The sequence below is a fragment of the Panthera onca genome, chromosome B4 (assembly GCF_046562875.1).
Source record: "Panthera onca isolate mPanOnc1 chromosome B4, mPanOnc1 haplotype 2, whole genome shotgun sequence".
Taxonomy (NCBI): Eukaryota; Metazoa; Chordata; class Mammalia; order Carnivora; family Felidae; genus Panthera; species Panthera onca.
In genome coordinates, this window is record NC_138345.1 from 87,574,129 (window position 1) to 87,590,933 (window position 16,805).

At 36.6% G+C, this 16,805-nt stretch overlaps 1 protein-coding gene across 5 annotated transcripts in view; it reads left to right on the forward strand.

The window, feature by feature from the left end:
* Positions 1-2,823: 2,823 nt before the first annotated feature.
* The window catches only part of USP15 (ubiquitin specific peptidase 15), a 120,472-nt gene continuing 106,490 nt past the window's right edge, over positions 2,824-16,805 (forward strand). For 2 of the 5 annotated variants that reach the window (XM_060657080.3, XM_060657082.3), the window contains exon 1: positions 2,835-3,293. In XM_060657080.3, coding sequence (XP_060513063.1) covers positions 3,205-3,293 — 89 coding nt within the window. In that variant the 5' untranslated portion in view covers positions 2,835-3,204. Of the gene's footprint in view, positions 3,294-16,805 lie in introns of all 5 variants that reach the window. The other 3 variants (XM_060657086.2, XR_009617191.3, XM_078449742.2) reach the window with 3 other exon arrangements.

The window sequence follows — 16,805 nt, forward strand, 5'->3', positions numbered from 1 at the left end:
TCACTCTCTCCCAAAGGTTTACATTTGAAGTCCTATCTCTTAATCGGCGTGTATAAGAAACTCTCTGAAAGGGATCATATAAACATCAGTGAGTAGAGAGGGGAATTATTCAGAAGATCAAGGAACCTTTCCTACAGTATCTCTAATTTCAAAGCCTACTCTGCCTTTATGTAAGGTACACTTGGTTTGTATCAAGCCTCATTTCTTAAGTTCTCAGCATACTCCTCTCCCCTTCTCAAAGCCCTAGGTTAAGGTTTTAGTGGACAAGAAAAGTGCAGAGAGTCTGAAAATGTAATGATAATCACCAAGCAAATAGTACACTCTTACAAAGTTGACTAAGGGAAACATCAAGACACTGATTCCAAATAAGCAATGTAAGTCCTGGCTTATATTCATTTATCTGTATGATTCAAGAGAAAGTTACATTTCTCATCAATTACTACTCATTCAGAAAGGAAGTGGACTTTAACCAATTCAATGTTTATGAATAATATCTTATCTCTCTTCATAATTTAAAATAGAAGCATAAGTAAAACAAGCAGAATTTCCATAAATTAGTAAACTGAGGTGTTAGAAAGTTGACTGCTATAATTAAGATCATCATTTCACAATACGTGTAAGTCAACCATCATGCTATACTCCTTAAACTTACACAGTGATACAAGTCAATTGTTTCTCAATAAAAAGCGGGGGGGGGGGGGGGGGAGATTGTAAAGATTGGTAGAAAAATTAAAACTTACCCAAAACTTCTAGATTTTGGAGCTAGACTGGTTTCAAATTTTAGTTCTGTCAATTGCCTCAATTCCTTCTCTACAGAATGGAAATAATAATAATACCTATGTCACAGGATTGCTATGAGGAATGAGTTAATATTTTAAAGTGCTTAGAACTGGTCTTGGAACTCTATAAGTGCTTATTAAATAAAATACTGTAATTGTTATTTCTTTCCTGCCTCCAAAGGCAACTAATTAGGGCTACAAAATGACCTCATAAATCTGATGTATAATTCAAATTAACATTTAACTTACATATGTATGTTCCAGTTAACTCATTGCCTTGAACATGGTGCAAATGGAAAGATTATTTTACTTTGCTGCATGGTTATAGGCTTCAATATTTCAAATATGCATTTTCTTTGAAAGAAAACTGAATAGTGTGCATGAGGCATCACTTCTCAATTATGCTATGTTTATAAAATACCATTCATGCTGTCTCTGTCTCTCAAAAATAAATAAACAATAGAAATAATAATCAATGGAAGCTATGTTTATAACATGATAGCATGGTTTTGATTTCGAAGTCTGTGAAATTTTTTTCAACAGCTTTATTGAGATATAATTTATATACTACACAATTCATCCTGTCACTGGTAAACATTAGTGTTTACTGATTAGCTATTATGTCCCAGGCAATAAAAATGTTCCATTTAATCTTCATAAAAATCCTTTAAGATAGGTATTATTATTCCTAATTTTATGATTAAATGAAAAGTTAAGTACTTTGGAGCTAGAGGTTGAGGTGAGGTTTTAACTCCTATTCATGACTCCAATATTCCTATATCATGCTGCTTCCCCCTTGGAAAATTACTTTGTTGTCTTTTAGGGGTTGGCGGGGAGGCGGGAAATGTGACCCTTTGATGGTACTCATGGGTAGGGAAAGTTTTTTTTTAACCTTCATAAAGAAAGTCAAATAATATAAGAAATAGCAGTAACTGGAAGCTTCAAAGTCTGAAGACTCTCAAATCAAGGATGCCATGATAATGCAAAATAGTATTATGAAGAAAATAAGCAATCATAATGCTGATACACACACATCATAATGCCAGTATACACTACGTTAATTTAGAAGGGCTCAGTACTTCTTATGAGCATAACTGCATTCATCTTTATTACATTCCCACCAAATGAGTTAGGGTAGACATTAAGAATGGGAAAGGGGAGATCATGCAGGAATTCTTATCCATCTTCTAGACTTTTCAGATCATTTACATTATCCTAAAGCCAAATTTCTGGACCTCATGCTTGGAAACACTCAAGCAGTTTTGCCACAATTCATTTGAAACAAATATTTAGGTGGTTCTTACATGTTAGGTAGCACTATGCTAGCCACTAGGTGTTCAGAGGTTTAAAATACACACACACACACACACACACACACACACACACACACACACACACGAACCCAGTGCAGCTCAGTTTATATTTCAGGTCGGGATTTCAAAAAAAGAGGTAATCAGTGTGCTCTGGTGGACAGATAGCACGTGGGCCTTGGAACCTGGGTTATGAACTTACCTCTCCACGTACCGTGTGACCTTGGCATTTGATTTTTGATACTCGATTTCCCCATTTGTAACATAATTGGCTATAATTAAAGCTATTACTATATATTTCAGATATACACACATTGGGAAGGTGTGGTCAAGAAAATGTTACTTTATAACATCGAAGATACAGGCTTTCTTGAACGTTTTCTTCCTCTGTAGTATCTGGCATTATTTGATACATATTTCACACCCTGTTCACCGAGGAATCGGAACGTGTTTTTCACTGCAGTTTGGCGTCTGGGTGTGCCTGGGGAGGCGTCACAAAGAGCCTATAAAAGGTTTCCACCTACAACAGGAGTAGGAGGGCAGGAAGGAGTCCAAGAAGGGCACTGAGGCCAAGTGTTCGGTTTCGGATTGCTCTTTGTTTGGGCCAAACTTCACCGAGCTTAGGTTCTGCGACTAGCAACCTAAAGACTGGTGTCTCAGAATGGTTAAAATTCTCTGCCTGCCGAATCTTAGCCGTCCCCACGCCCCCCGCCCCACCCCACCCTCCAGCGTGATTGAATGCGCAAATAAGGGTTTTTAGCCGTCTGTGAGAAAGAGGGAGGGAAAGGCAGAAGTCGAGGATGGACGGGGCGGTGGCACCGCTCTAGAGACAGAGGACCCAGGGTCCCACAGAGAAGATATAAAACCTGGCGGTCCCGGGCCACAGGAGGCCAAGACGAGATGCTGAACGGGCGGGGGCCGATGGGGGGCAGCAGACCACGGCGGCGCACTCGGTCCGCCCCCGGGACCGACTCTTGTCCCGAGGTGCCTCCCCCCATTACGTCTCTTTTGGTTTCGACCTGCCGACTGGGCGGGGCCGCGGGACGCCATTCCCACAATGCTCTGGGGCGTGCCGCCGCCGTCGCTGCCGCCTCCGCTACCGCTAGTGGAAGAAGATGGCGGAAGGCGGAGCGGCGGATCTGGACATCCAGCGGTCTGACATCGCGACGCTGCTCAAAACCTCTCTCCGGAAAGGGGACACCTGGTGAGAGAAAGGCGTTGAGGTGGCCGTGGTTGCGGGAGGATGGGGGAGAACTGGGCGGGAACTGCGGGCCGGTGTCTTTCGCTAGTGACAGGTGCGGGTAGGTCCGGCGGCCGCCGCGCTGGGCAGCAAGAATTGGGCTGCTCCCGAAATGCTGGGGCAAAGATTGGACCCGAGATGAGGGCCAGGGTTCGTGGCTTGTCGGGGCGCGCTGAGAGGTGTGAGAGGAGGGGCGACGGCGACTCACTCAGTTCTTTTCCTTTCCGTCCTCCTTCCTTCCGTAGTGCCGCTCCCACCTCAGGCCTTCCCGAATGATAGGTTACAGTCCTTTGGCGTAAGTCTCCGAATTTTTGACAGGTCCGGGTCCCGCGGCTGATCAAGAGCTCACCCTCTTTCCTCCTCCAGTCGTTTCCTTTTCCCGGCATTGTCGGCATTCAAGTTCCTCGTTATTCTGTTGCTCGTATTCTTCCGGGAGGCGGGCTGCAGGATGTTTGCGGTTCCTACTACACAGGTGGCATGTGTCAGGGCGCCACTTAAGAGAAAGAAACCCTAGTTTCCAGGTCCTTGTCAAAAGGAGGGATAGGAGTACAGATCCTTAGGCTAATGAGGAGTACCACGTGGTCTTGTGCTTTCGGGGAGGCTTGGTAGAAACCGGCAGCATTTCTCTTAGAAGCGCAGCCCTCTCCTCGTTTGAAGGATAACGCAGGCCTGCAAAAAGTAGATAAGTCCACTTGAGGCTTAAGTCGCTTGCTAATAGTCAGACTTAGGAAATCCCAAAGGATATCCTTAAAACAACTGAAGGAAGTGTGTATACATTCTAATACTTGTCGGCCATTGCAAGCGGCGTTCAGAATCACTTAGATACGGGAATGTGTAGCGTGAAGAGCAAGTGCTCTGTTTATTAAGAAGGATGATGTTCCCCTTCACAGTGGTAACCATTATTTTCGTGTCCCATTGTCACCATATCGCTGGTATATAATTTAGAGTGTTTTTTCACCTCCTCTATGACTTATTGGAAGGAACATACGATTTAGACCTAGTTAGGTCACTGTTTTCACCACTTAACCTGCGGTGTGACTTTGAGGAAAGTTAATTTAAATCGTTGTACCTCAGTATCTTCATCTATGAAAAATGGGCAATAATAATGTCATTATGGGGTTTTTGTCCTGATTCAATGAAATGCTCTGAAATATTATCTGTTTATGCGATAGCATTAAATTTTAGTTACTTTCTTGTCACCGCCATTTACTTCTAATAAAATGCTGTAGTATTAGGACATTTTCAAGTTAAGCTAGTAGATGGCAGTCTTGGGACTTGAATGTTAGTACTTTGATCTAAGTCTTGGTACTGTTTTCCTACTTTGTGAGGCTACATTCTGTGCTTATATGATAAAAATCCCTGAGGGTGTAAACATACACTTGTTGCAGTACAACAGAAAATACGCTCTTTGGATGATTTAATCGTCATTATTGTTCATATTGGAGTGCTTGTAACATGTTTATTCTTGTGTGGAAATTGGGTATTTCCTGAGACACAAGTTTACCTTAGTCTGTGGATTATTGAAGGTAATTCTTGCTTCCTACGCTTAAAAATTCTTGATTCACCTAGCCTATTACCACCTCATAGGAAGATAAATGTGGACTTCCATGAAATAGAAATCTAAAATTTAAATGTGCCTCTTATTCATGTGGCTATTACTTCTCTTTAATGTGTGTTTTTGGTATACTGAGTAATAATTGGTGGTGTTGACACCATAGGGTGATAGGAACAGTATGTGTATTGTGGGCGTTAAACTTTTTAAAGTTTAATGTTTCTCAAATAAAAGTATTTTTGCTTTTTGGCAAAGTTATTATAAAACATTTTAAAGATCTAAAAGAATATGGGAAGTCCAAAATTTGCGTCTTTTCAAAGCTTTCATTTTAAAGAAAAGGAAACTGATGCCTGTATTTTTAGGTAACAGCAGAATGTGAAAAAATTTATTCTCAAATTCATTACCCTCCTTAGTTAAGGGGAAAAAGAATGCAGGAACAGGATAGTACTGGGGATTTGCAAAAACCAGTTTGGTTTATATGTAAGGCAGTTAATTTGCAATTAGGTGAAACCTGTCAAAAAAGGAAATAGTTTAGATTCAGTTTGATTCAGAGCTTCAAGGAGAATAATTTGGTAAGTACAAATTTGATTATGTACACATAATTACAGAACTGGTAAAGATATTTAATAATTTAGTTGTTACTTGGGCTCATGTTTTTGGGACTCTTTCAAACTTATTTTTAACTTGTTAAAAAGTTATTTCTTTTTAATGTCTTTTTAAAAGATCTTTGGATTAGTCATTTTTGCTTATTGGGGCAAATCCAGTCTGGTATTTTATAACTGAGATGGATTATATATAGATGGAACGTTGTCTTCATATATGTGTGGAACCATCTTGGAAAAACTGGGTTAATGAGAAAAAATGGAAGATTTACCATAAGTTTATTCTTAAAAGTTTAATACTAATGTTTGATGTTATGGTCAAGGGAATTAAAATGAATAAATTTCATTAAGTAGTTTGTGAGCACTTTTGGATAAGGACGGGTTTCATAGTAGTCTGCTCGGTAACTAACACTTAAGCATGGGTACAGATTTGATTCTGCTTGAAAACTAGAGTTTCTGTTTATTTGTAAATAGTGAATGATTTTTTTAATCTGCAGACTGACTTTCTATAGATGAAAATAAGTTGCACAAGTCTGAGATGAGGAAGAACAAATTCTATAACTTTGATACTAGATTTTATAGTGACAACTCAAAATTGATGCAGAATTATACCTCTTAAAAAAGTGAGGTATAAAAGTGACACTGATCTGCATCAGAAGGAGTAAAGAAGTAGTCTTATAATGCTATTTCTTAATCTGTATTTTAGCTCAAAGGAGGTATTCAGAAAACCATGAACAAGGTTAGAATTTAATAACTATAGAACTAAGGATAAAGAAACTAAAATTGTTTAGTTTAGATTGAATGAAAGATAATCTTCAGATACTTGGTGGCTTCTCATGACATGGAGAGAAGAGGAAATTTTGTTTAAAGTATGTTACATGTTAAGTATATTAGGGATAAAGGAACCTATTCAAGGGGGATAGGTAGTTAAATGACTTACTAAGACAATTTGTGGGGTATGGACTACTCTCTTTGGAGATATAAGTAAATAAACAGATAACTACATATCAAAATCATCGCATTATTTCCCCATTTTTATGAAATTTTATTTCTCTACCAGTCGTATTCACTAATTTTTATGTGTGATTTTAACTTTTATGTACAGTCTATGGTAATGCATAGCTAACTTACAAATATAAATTTTGCGTCATTTTTTTAATTAATTTTTCTTATTTTACTTTAATGAGAGAGAGCGTGGGCAAGCCAGGGGAGAGAGGGTAGGAGGGGGAGATAGAGAACCTTTAGCAGGCATGGGGCCTGACTCAGGGCTTGATCCCAGGACACTGGGATCATGACCTGAGCCTAAATTAGGAGTCACCAGCTGAGCCACCCAGGTGTCCCTGTGTGTCACTCTTGTATACACCCTAAGAACTATAGTAGGTTTAAGATACTTCAGAGAGTAACTTTAATTTGTATTTGGAGTCATTGCACATGATATGTATGATATTTTTGTTTAAATACGCTGGCAAGGAGTGGCCCATCAGATCAAGGTTTTCACATTAGGAGACATTCAGTTTTAGAGTTTTCCTTGCATTCCTACTCTTTTTACTTAGAAATTTTTGAGGCTTTATTTTATATGGTCTCTTATGTTTGTGAAACTTTGACACTGACAGAAAATACCTTAAAATGACAAATCAGTTTATAATGTAGAAGAGCACTATTAATCAGTGTAACCTCCAGATTGTTTACTAAATGCTTACTAAAAATTTCTTTTCATTACTATTACTGTAAATGTTAATTTTAGTTGTGCCAAAGTGTTAACCACTAAATTAGGGTACATGTCACATCATTTTCAGGAAATGAAACCAGAAAGCAAAACTGTTTTTTTAGTGTTGGTAAATTGGTGAAAATAAGGGCAGAAATAGTGACATTATTAAAGCATATTTTTTACATTTTGGTTGCTTAAAATCCAGAAAGGGAATTTTTCCTAATTTAAGCCTTCTTATAAGTTTTTAAATCATTTCTAAGTTATTAGTCCAAAATTAATGTACCTTATTTGCCAGGAAGATCCGGAGCTTTTTAGTCAGTGATTTCATTTATCTGTTTAGTGACATTTAGGCTTTTCCCCCCAAATCCTATCCTTTTTGCCCCATTAGCACATGTAAAATATTAAATGTTCTTTTTACAAAATAGTTTTGTGACAAGTATTAATCTTGCTTGTACATAAGTATAATAAGAAATTAGTGTCAGGCCACGATGTATAATATTACATTTTTAAAAAAAATTTTTAATGTTTATTTTTGAAAGAGACAGAGCACGAGTGGGGGGAGGGGCAGAGAGAACCAGAAACAGACTCCAGGCTCTGAGCTGTCCGCACAGATCCCAACACAGGGCTCAAACCCACTAACTGTGAGATCATGACCAGAGCTGCAGTCAGTTGCTTAACTGTGATTGAGCTACCCAGGTGCCCCTAATATTACATTTAAAAACCACCTGCTAGGTACTGTTTTAAGTACTTACATATGTTAACTTGTTTACTCTGCTACAATTCTAGGGCACTAGAATGTGAAAGTGCTGTAGGAATCTTAGGCTCAGAGTATTCACACAGAGATATATTTGGGATTTGTTTTTTTGTTTGTTTTTTTAAATATAATTTATTGTCAAATTGGCTTATATACAACACCCAGTGCTCATCCCAACAAGTGCCCACCTCAGTGCCCATCACCCACTTTCCCTCTCCCCCACCCCCATCCACCCTGTTTGTTCTCTGTATTTAAGAGTCTCTTGTGGTTTGCCTCCCTCCCTCTCTGTTTGTAACTATTTTTTCCCCTTTCCTTTCCCCCATGGTCTTTTGTTAAAGTTCTCAAGATCCACATATGAGTAAAAGCATATGACATCTGTCCTTCTCTGGCTGACTTATTTCATTCAGCATAATACCTTTCAGTTTGGGATTTGAACCCAAGTGGTCTGGGGCTTTAACTCAGGCCCTAAAATCACTGTACTATACTGCCTCTTATTTTGAAGATGCATTTTAAAATGTCCCACTTTAAAAAGGCAAAAAAAAAAAAAATGGACATGTTTTCTTTTTAAATGGAATCTATTTTATATTTAGTAGCAGAATTCTACCATTTTATTGCCAACTTGTCTTTTCCGACTGTTCAGTTTAGATATGATGTAGTATTTAGAAAAATCGTAATGTCTTTCTCCTGGAAATTGAAAATTTAATTCATTTAAAGTTTAATGGGTGATTAACTCAGTATGTAGAATAAATGTTATTTTGATCCAGAAGTTTATTTAAAATAAAGAAATTGAGATGATTTACTGTTGAAACTTTGAATTTAAATTGTTTATCAGTAATTGTAACATTTTATTAGAGGCTGTATGGCTCCTTCTCATACAGTTTTACAGAAATAACACATCAAGCAGACAGGAAGAACTTGTAGGATATTTTTGTTTTAGTTACCTTGTCTGTATTTTAAAAGTGTTGGCTTATAGTAAACCACAAACACATAAGGATCCCTTTTTGGACTATGAATCCATAGGAAGAGCCCAGCCCAGAAATGCAAATATGAAAGTTTGGTATTTTATGTTCCATGTTTACCAAGTGATTTTGTTTTTCAAAAACAACTCTTCATGAATTTTCAAAGTCAAAAGACTTTTGAATTAAGACAGTGAAAATATTGATACCTCTTTAACATCTTCCTGAAAACTGATGGTTCAAGTAGCATTACTGCAAAGAGAACAATCAGTTTTGCCATATTAGTCATTAGATATATCCATTTTATTATATGAGTTTAATGTCACTTTTCTATTCCTCACTTTGAGAATCACTTCATTAATAAGCCATGATTATTGATAAAAGTGAATTGAAGCCATCAGACATATTAACAAGGAGATAATGGGAAGGTTAAGAGCAACCAATGAAGGTGTTTACTTGCATTATCTGATTTAGTCCTTAAAATAAGGATCAAGTATGTATTTATATTCCTTTCTTATAGGTAAGGAAACTGAGCTCAGAGAAACCAATTGATTTGCATGTGGTTCACAGGTGGTAATGCCACCACTAGCAAACATTTATTGAATGCTAACACTGTGTCGTTCACTGTTGTACATGCTTTATACTTAGAGTAAGTTTTCTTATTTACCTCGTTTTATAGATGCTTTGAAGAGTTCAGAGCTGCTTTAAATACCTGGTTTATAATGATTTAAAATACTAGGTATTATCAGTATCTCTTTAGTATTAGAAACGTCCTCATGCTGTCACTACTCAAATATATTGCAAATAGTATTTCATTAAATCATTATTCCCCTTAGCTCCTTTATAGAGTTTTTCAACAGTTACTAAAACAGTTGTTTTTCTTCTTGACTCAGTTCAGTTTGTGCCTTTTATTTTCATTTCCCTAGTTTCCACTGCAATTCATACTCTATATCTTATATTTTTTCCATCGAAGTCATCTCTCCACCCTCTTTTCCCATCTATTCTTTAAACAAGGGAAAGGAAGGAGCTCCTTTCAGTTTTATCATCCAGTTTACACAGAAGTCACTACTAAAGAAACATAGAATAAGACTGGTAGTAAGTAACCTCAGTTTTGGATACAGTTTAAATGACATATCTGAAGGCCTAATGAAGAATAACTCCTCAAAAAGAAGAAAAGAAGGTGAGATTTTAATAGGAGGCAGAAAACCTCTGTATGATTAACCTGTATTTGGTTATTCCTACAACACTCTTTACTACCTCCGTCAGTAAGATTCTGCATGGTTTCTTTATAGCCCTCCTCCCTGAAAAGGAGGGTAATGACTACCTTTTCTTCTCCCTGAGGAGGAGAGCTAGCTGTCCCTTCTCTCCTTTTAGTTTTGAGAAGACCCAAATAGTAATGTGATAATTCCTTACTGTTAGGAAAAATCATGTAGCAGAAGCAGCCATAGAAAGGACCTCCTTCGTGAAAGAAGTCAAAGACTTTCACAAGCAAGTCCAAGAGTGGCTCAGGCTATTCTAAATTTTAGAGAGCCAGTTAAATCAAAACCTGGAGCATTAAAGACCAAATTAATTACCCGAGTCAAAAGAGCATGAAGTTCCTTGAGTAAAATGTTACAAAAAAAAGATTAAAAATGATGAGGGTGAAATGATCATAGTAAAAGAAATATGAAAATTTGGGTTGTTTTATATTATTTATGTTTAAAAAGCTTGACCAAGTTTAACCGTTTAATCACAGGAGATTTATGTTTGATATAGATGGAAAATTTATATTCATAAATTTGAATGGGTTTCAAGCTGTAGAAGCTTAATTCTCTGGAGAAGTACAGCTGAATAGTTACATGTATCATATAGTTATGGTGATGGTTACAAAAATTATCACTCATTTACCGTGTTAAAAGCTTTATACCTGTTCTCATTTTGCAGATAGAGAAACTGAGGTACAGAGTTCTATGTACACAGTCACACTTGGATCAGTGGTAGAGCAAAGATTCCCAAGCTAGATAGTCAACTCGAAAGCCCATATTTTAAACTGAGTGCATGATGCTCATTTAAAACTGAGCCATATACTCATATTATGGAAGCAGCTTTTTGAAAGAAGAATACTTTCAAGTTTTAAAATCAGGAAGTGATAGCTTTATCATATCAAAATAGCACTTTCATCTGTTTTCCATCTGAGGAACCTGTAGGATATTCTGTGGCTCTCTCCTTGGTTTAGCTTTCTAGTCTCTTAGCAGTCTCATTTCTAACTTATATAGCTCTGCTTTGGTACTGATGGTGTTTCCCATTTCCTGCAAATTACTTACTGATTTCTGCATCATAGGGCTTTACACATCATTCATATTGTTTCAAGTACATTTTACTAATTCTTGACATTGACTTTCTTCAAAACCTAGCTCAACACCAATTTCTGTAGAATCATCCCTAATAATCCTATCCACATATATGACCCTTCCACTCTTAGAAAGAAAGAAAGAAAGAAAGAAAGAAAGAAAGAAAGAAAGAAAAAGAGAAAGAAAAGAAAGAAAAGGGTGCCTTGTTGGCTCAGTCCATTGAGCATCCAACTTTGGCTCTGGTCATGATCTCGTGGTTCGTGAGTTCAAGCCCATGTCGGGCTCTCTCCTGGCAGCTCAGAACCTGGAGCATGCTTCCAGTTCTGTGTCTCCCTCTCTCTCAGCCCCTCCACCACTTGCGCTCTCTCTTTCTCAAAAAAAAAAAAATTAAAAACGTTTTTTAATAGTAAATAACAGCTTTATTGTGATGTAATTCACATATCATACAGTTTGCCCACTTAAAACTTACATTTTACTGGGTTTCAGTATTCTCATAGAATTGTGCAACCATTACCTTAATTAGTGTTGGAATATCACCCCTCCCCAAATCCTCCGTAACTGTTAGCAGCTCCCTTCTTCCCTGCGCCCCCCCCCCCCCATTTCTCCTCAAATCCCCCTGCTCTAGGCAGCTACTAATGTGCTTTTTGTTCTATAGATTTGCCTATTTTGGATATTTTGGAATCATATACATGATATTTGTGTCTGGCTTCTTCCGTGAAGTATTAGTACTTCATTTCCTTTTATTACTGAATAGTATTTCACTGTATAGATAATATACCACATTGAACTTATTCCTTCATCAGTTGATGAAATTTGAGTTGTTCATATTTTTGACTCTTATGAGTAGTCCTGCTGTGAACATTCATGTGCAAGTTTTTGGGTAGATATAACTGATTTCTCTTGAGTATAGACCTAGAAGTGGAATTGCTGGGTGTCTATGTTTAATTTTTGAGGAACTGACAGGCTCTTTTCCAAAGTGGATGCCGCATTTTACATTGCCATCAGCAGTATATGAGGGTTCCAATTTTTCCACATCATTGTCAGCACTTGTTAATGTCTTTTTTTGATTACAGCCATCTTAGTGGATATAAAGTGGTATCTCATTGTAGTTTTGATTTGCATTTTCCTAATGATTAATGATTTTGCACATCTTTTCATATGGATATTGACCATTTGTATACCTTCTTTGGCAAAATGTTTATCTAGATCCTTTGCCCATTTTTAAATTAGATTGTTTGTATTACTGAGTTTTGAGAATTTATGTATTATAGATACAAATCCCTCATTAGAGAAATGATTTGCAAAATTTTCTTCCATTCTCTGGGTTTTCTTTTCACTTTCACAATTTTACTTGGCCTCTTTCCTGAGTTCCTTTTTTAATCTTAGTTTAGATGTAAAAAGAGGTCATAAAAATTAGTTCTTGCTAACTGATGAATTTAATGTGCAAAGCAGAAAATCAGTTGGAAATGCTTGAAATTTAAAATGAAGATATAAAGAGATTAATCAAGCCATTGTTTTATTTGAAAGGACTTCATAGCTTTCTTTGGTTAAGTTTAACTGAAACAATGAAATCCTGAGTTATAGTTTGGTACTTTTTTTAAAAGCCTGTATATTATCTGGTTTATAATGGCTTAAAATGCTAGATATTATCGATACCTCCTTTAGTCTTAAAAATGGTTTTATGTTTTTGCTATGTAAATGTAATCTAAATAGTATATCATTAAGTTAGAGAATGAATCTTAGAGTGAATTAGCATCGAGAATTGTTTATTCTGCTAATTGTGCATAAATAGTTATACATGTTTTTTTCTGAAATTGTGTGCTACGTTGAATTAGGCTGAAATATTTGTGTATTTTCTAAGTGATAAAAGAATTACTATTTTATGTATACGTTGCAGAGAAAAAGGTGGTTTTTTTAGAAAATAAATGACATATTTATGTCAGTATTAGACAAAGAGGAACTGCTTATCTAAAAGTTGTAAGTATAAACATACTAATGGAGAAAAGAAAAGAAAGAACTATGCATTCATTAGCTCTATGATTTTCTAAATGCAGCTACTGAGATTCCCTCATTGCCCCATACTGCTTTTAAACTTCTTTGTGTCTAAAACTATTTCTCATTTATTGGCCCCTATATATCTTTCCTTAAATTTGCTTCCAGCGTGCATAAAAACACTAAACAACTTATAGAATTCTATCTTTACCCTGCCACCACCAAAAAAAGAAATAAGAAGAAGAAGAAAGAAACTTGGCCTTTTTAGTTCTTATAGTAGGTTTTCAGCATTTGACGACTGTCTTAAAATTAACTTTATTTTGGGTCCTAAAACTGACCCAGCTACTTTGGAGCCATTGAAACTTATTCCGTCCAGACCACAATACAATTTGTTTTTCTTGACGCATTCAGATATTTAGCACGATATAATATAGACCTTTTTGAAGTACTTATAGCTTTATGTAAGTTTTTTACTCACTAAAGATTTGATTTGTATTTGATTCTGCCAGTAATCTTGTGAGGTATTTCCAGTGGTCTTCATGAAATGTAAATCAGATCATGTCTTTTCCCTGCTAAAAATCTTACAGCGGTTTTCTGTTACACTTAGGATAAAATCCTTATTATTACCCTAAAGGCATTGTACAGTCTGAGTCCATTCTACATCTCTAGCCTTGACTAGCATTTCTCTCCCCACCCCCCCACCCCCTTATAAACTCCAATATCATTTAGTCAGTTCCTCCAACATACCAGACTCCCAAAGTTCTGGTCCTAGCACATGCTGTTCCTCTTGTCTAGATAGCTTTTTTTCTTACTCTTTCTGAAATAACTTCTATCCATATGCTAAAATGTTACTTTTTCAAAGAGGCTTTCCTTTGATCTGAATAGGGAGCCCTTATATATTTTCATAATTTCCAGTACTTTCCCTTCACAGCACTTATAGTATTTTACTACATATGTTAATTACTTAATTAGTGTCCTCCACTGGACTCTGAATTCTGTGAATATAGGGACCTTGGCTATTTTGCTAGCTGTCTATTCAATATTGAATAGTATATATGTAGTAGACCTTCAGTATTTATTGAGTGAATAAATGAATTGCCATTTCTAAGTTGAACAATCTAAAGGTTTTAGCACTAACCTCTTTAAGATCTCACAGCAAAGACTTTGGCCTAGTCCTTTTTCTTTCGAGTATGGTTGACAACTCTGTACATGATGCTCTGCTTACCACAAGTGTGGCTAACATCTGTCACCATACAACACTATTGTGATGTTATTGACTATATTCCCTCTGCTGTACCTTTTATTCCCAGGATTTATTTATTCCATAACTGGAAGCCTGTATCTCCCACTTACCTTCACCCATTTTCCTCATCATACAACCTCCAGATATTATCAATAGTATGTCATTAAACGAGAGAATTAATCTTAGTACTTCCCTCTGGCAACCATCACTTTATTCTCTGAATTTATATGTCTGATTCTGCATTTTGTTTGTTTTTTAATTCATGTTTTGTTTTTTAGATTCCACATGTAAGTGACATCATACCGTATTTGTCTTTCTTAGTCTGACTTATTTCACCTAACATAATACCCTCTATAGCCTAGTTCTTTCTCTGTTCTAAATTTAGAAATTATATATATTCCAGTCTGATTTCGGGAGGTAGGAAAATTTGTAAGCAAAACTAAGCATGAAAACAAATTGAGATTAGATGTGAAAAAAAAAATTCACCCATGATTTAGTATTCACCTACCATTCTGGAAAACCTCCTAAAAGAAAGATGGTGTTCACTTTTTGTGTAGCCTTAATTGACATGAAAGTGTGACTCTCATATAGGCGTAGTGTGAACACTCAGGCTTTTTCTACTAAATTCTTGATAGGCAAAGATCTAACATTTACCAAAGATGTCGCACTTTGAAAATACTTATTTTCTTCATACGTAAAATGGCTAATAGTTGTTAAACTATGCCTTTTGAATAAGTATTTCACTTTTTATTTATAGCTTGGTAATAACATTATGATGTCCCTCTACTATTTCTGTTTTTAGGAGAACGCTTACTGTTTCATAAAGAGGGGAATGGTACGTGGTTTTACTAAGCATCTATTACATCTTTAGGTCTTTATTAAATGGGACTTGTAATCAAGTTTAATGTATTAAAAAAAAGCATTGAACTTTAGAGTTTGAAAACTAGAGTGCTTAATGAAAAACAGGCCTTGGGGCGCCTGGGTGGCTCAGTCGGTTAAGCGTACGACTTCGGCTCAGGTCACGATCTCGCGGTATGTGATTCGAACCCCGCGTGGGGCTCTGTGCTGACAGCTCAGAGCCTGGAGCCTGTTTCAGATTCTTTGTCTCCCTCTCTCTCTGACCCTCCCCCATTCATGCTCTGTCTCAAAAATAAATAAACGTTAAAAAGAAAAAATTAAAAAAAAAAATAGGACTTGCATTACTCATGTATGCAAGTAGAGTTGTATTTCATTAGTAAGTCACATTTTCTGATCTTTGGTTTCCCCATCAACTAAATAAAAAAAGAAAGGAAAGGTTACTTTAACTATAAACTAATTAACATGAAAGCACTTTATACAAAACTTTTTATAAATATAAGGCTTTTATATTTTGTTATGTGGTAGAATTCTGATTTAAGCAATGAGCAACGTGATCATATTTGTGTCTTTAAAATGTCTGTGGCAGCAGAATGGAAGGGAAATTGGAAGCAGTAAACTTAAAGTGGAAAGACAAGTTGGGCAGCTATTGCAATAATCTGTGCCACTCAAAAATGATAGGGGAGGGGAGGTACAGAAATAAGGTACTTTTCTGAAGTTACTTGGTTACTAGATGTTATAGGGTAAGGAAAGGAGGAATACAGGGTAGTATTCTGGTTTCTGGCTTGGGAAATTAAATTATTGATGACATTTATTAAAGGACCCTTAGTGAAGGAGTAAACGTGAAGGTGTGAAAATGATTAATGACTGGAGGTTGAAATGTATGAAAAAACCAAGTTGACATGGACTAGTAGGAATTGGAAATATGACTTAAGGATGTGAGGACTGGCCCTGGGATGCAGATTTTGGAATCATTGGTATGAAGTACAATATCATTGGAGAGTATGAACAGTGAGTGAAGAAGAAATTAGCAACTCTGTGAAGTAGTAACATTTGAGCAGAGGAAGCGAAAGTTGCAAAAAACAAAAGGTAGTATCACATAGTTTAACTTAAAATTTTTTTTGCTTATTTTTGAGAAGGCGAGACAGAATCCAAAGCAGGCTCCAGACTCTAAGCTGTCAGCACAGAGCCCAACGTAGGGCTCGAACTCACAAATCGTGAGATCATGACCTTAGCCAAAGTCAGAAGCTTAACTGACTGAGCCACCTGGGTGCCCCTCACATAGTTTAACTTTAGAAAGGCTTGATAAGGTACATAATACTATGAATCCTTTGAATTTGTAAGAAACTTTTTGAGGGCTCTTTGGGGGTAGGAAGACTTCTTGTACAAGGGTGAAGAGTAAGTGAGGATTGAGGAGTAGAAACTTAAGCTTGATTGCAAGGACAAATCAGAAGAATGGAAGTAGATACAGAAGGAAATGAGTG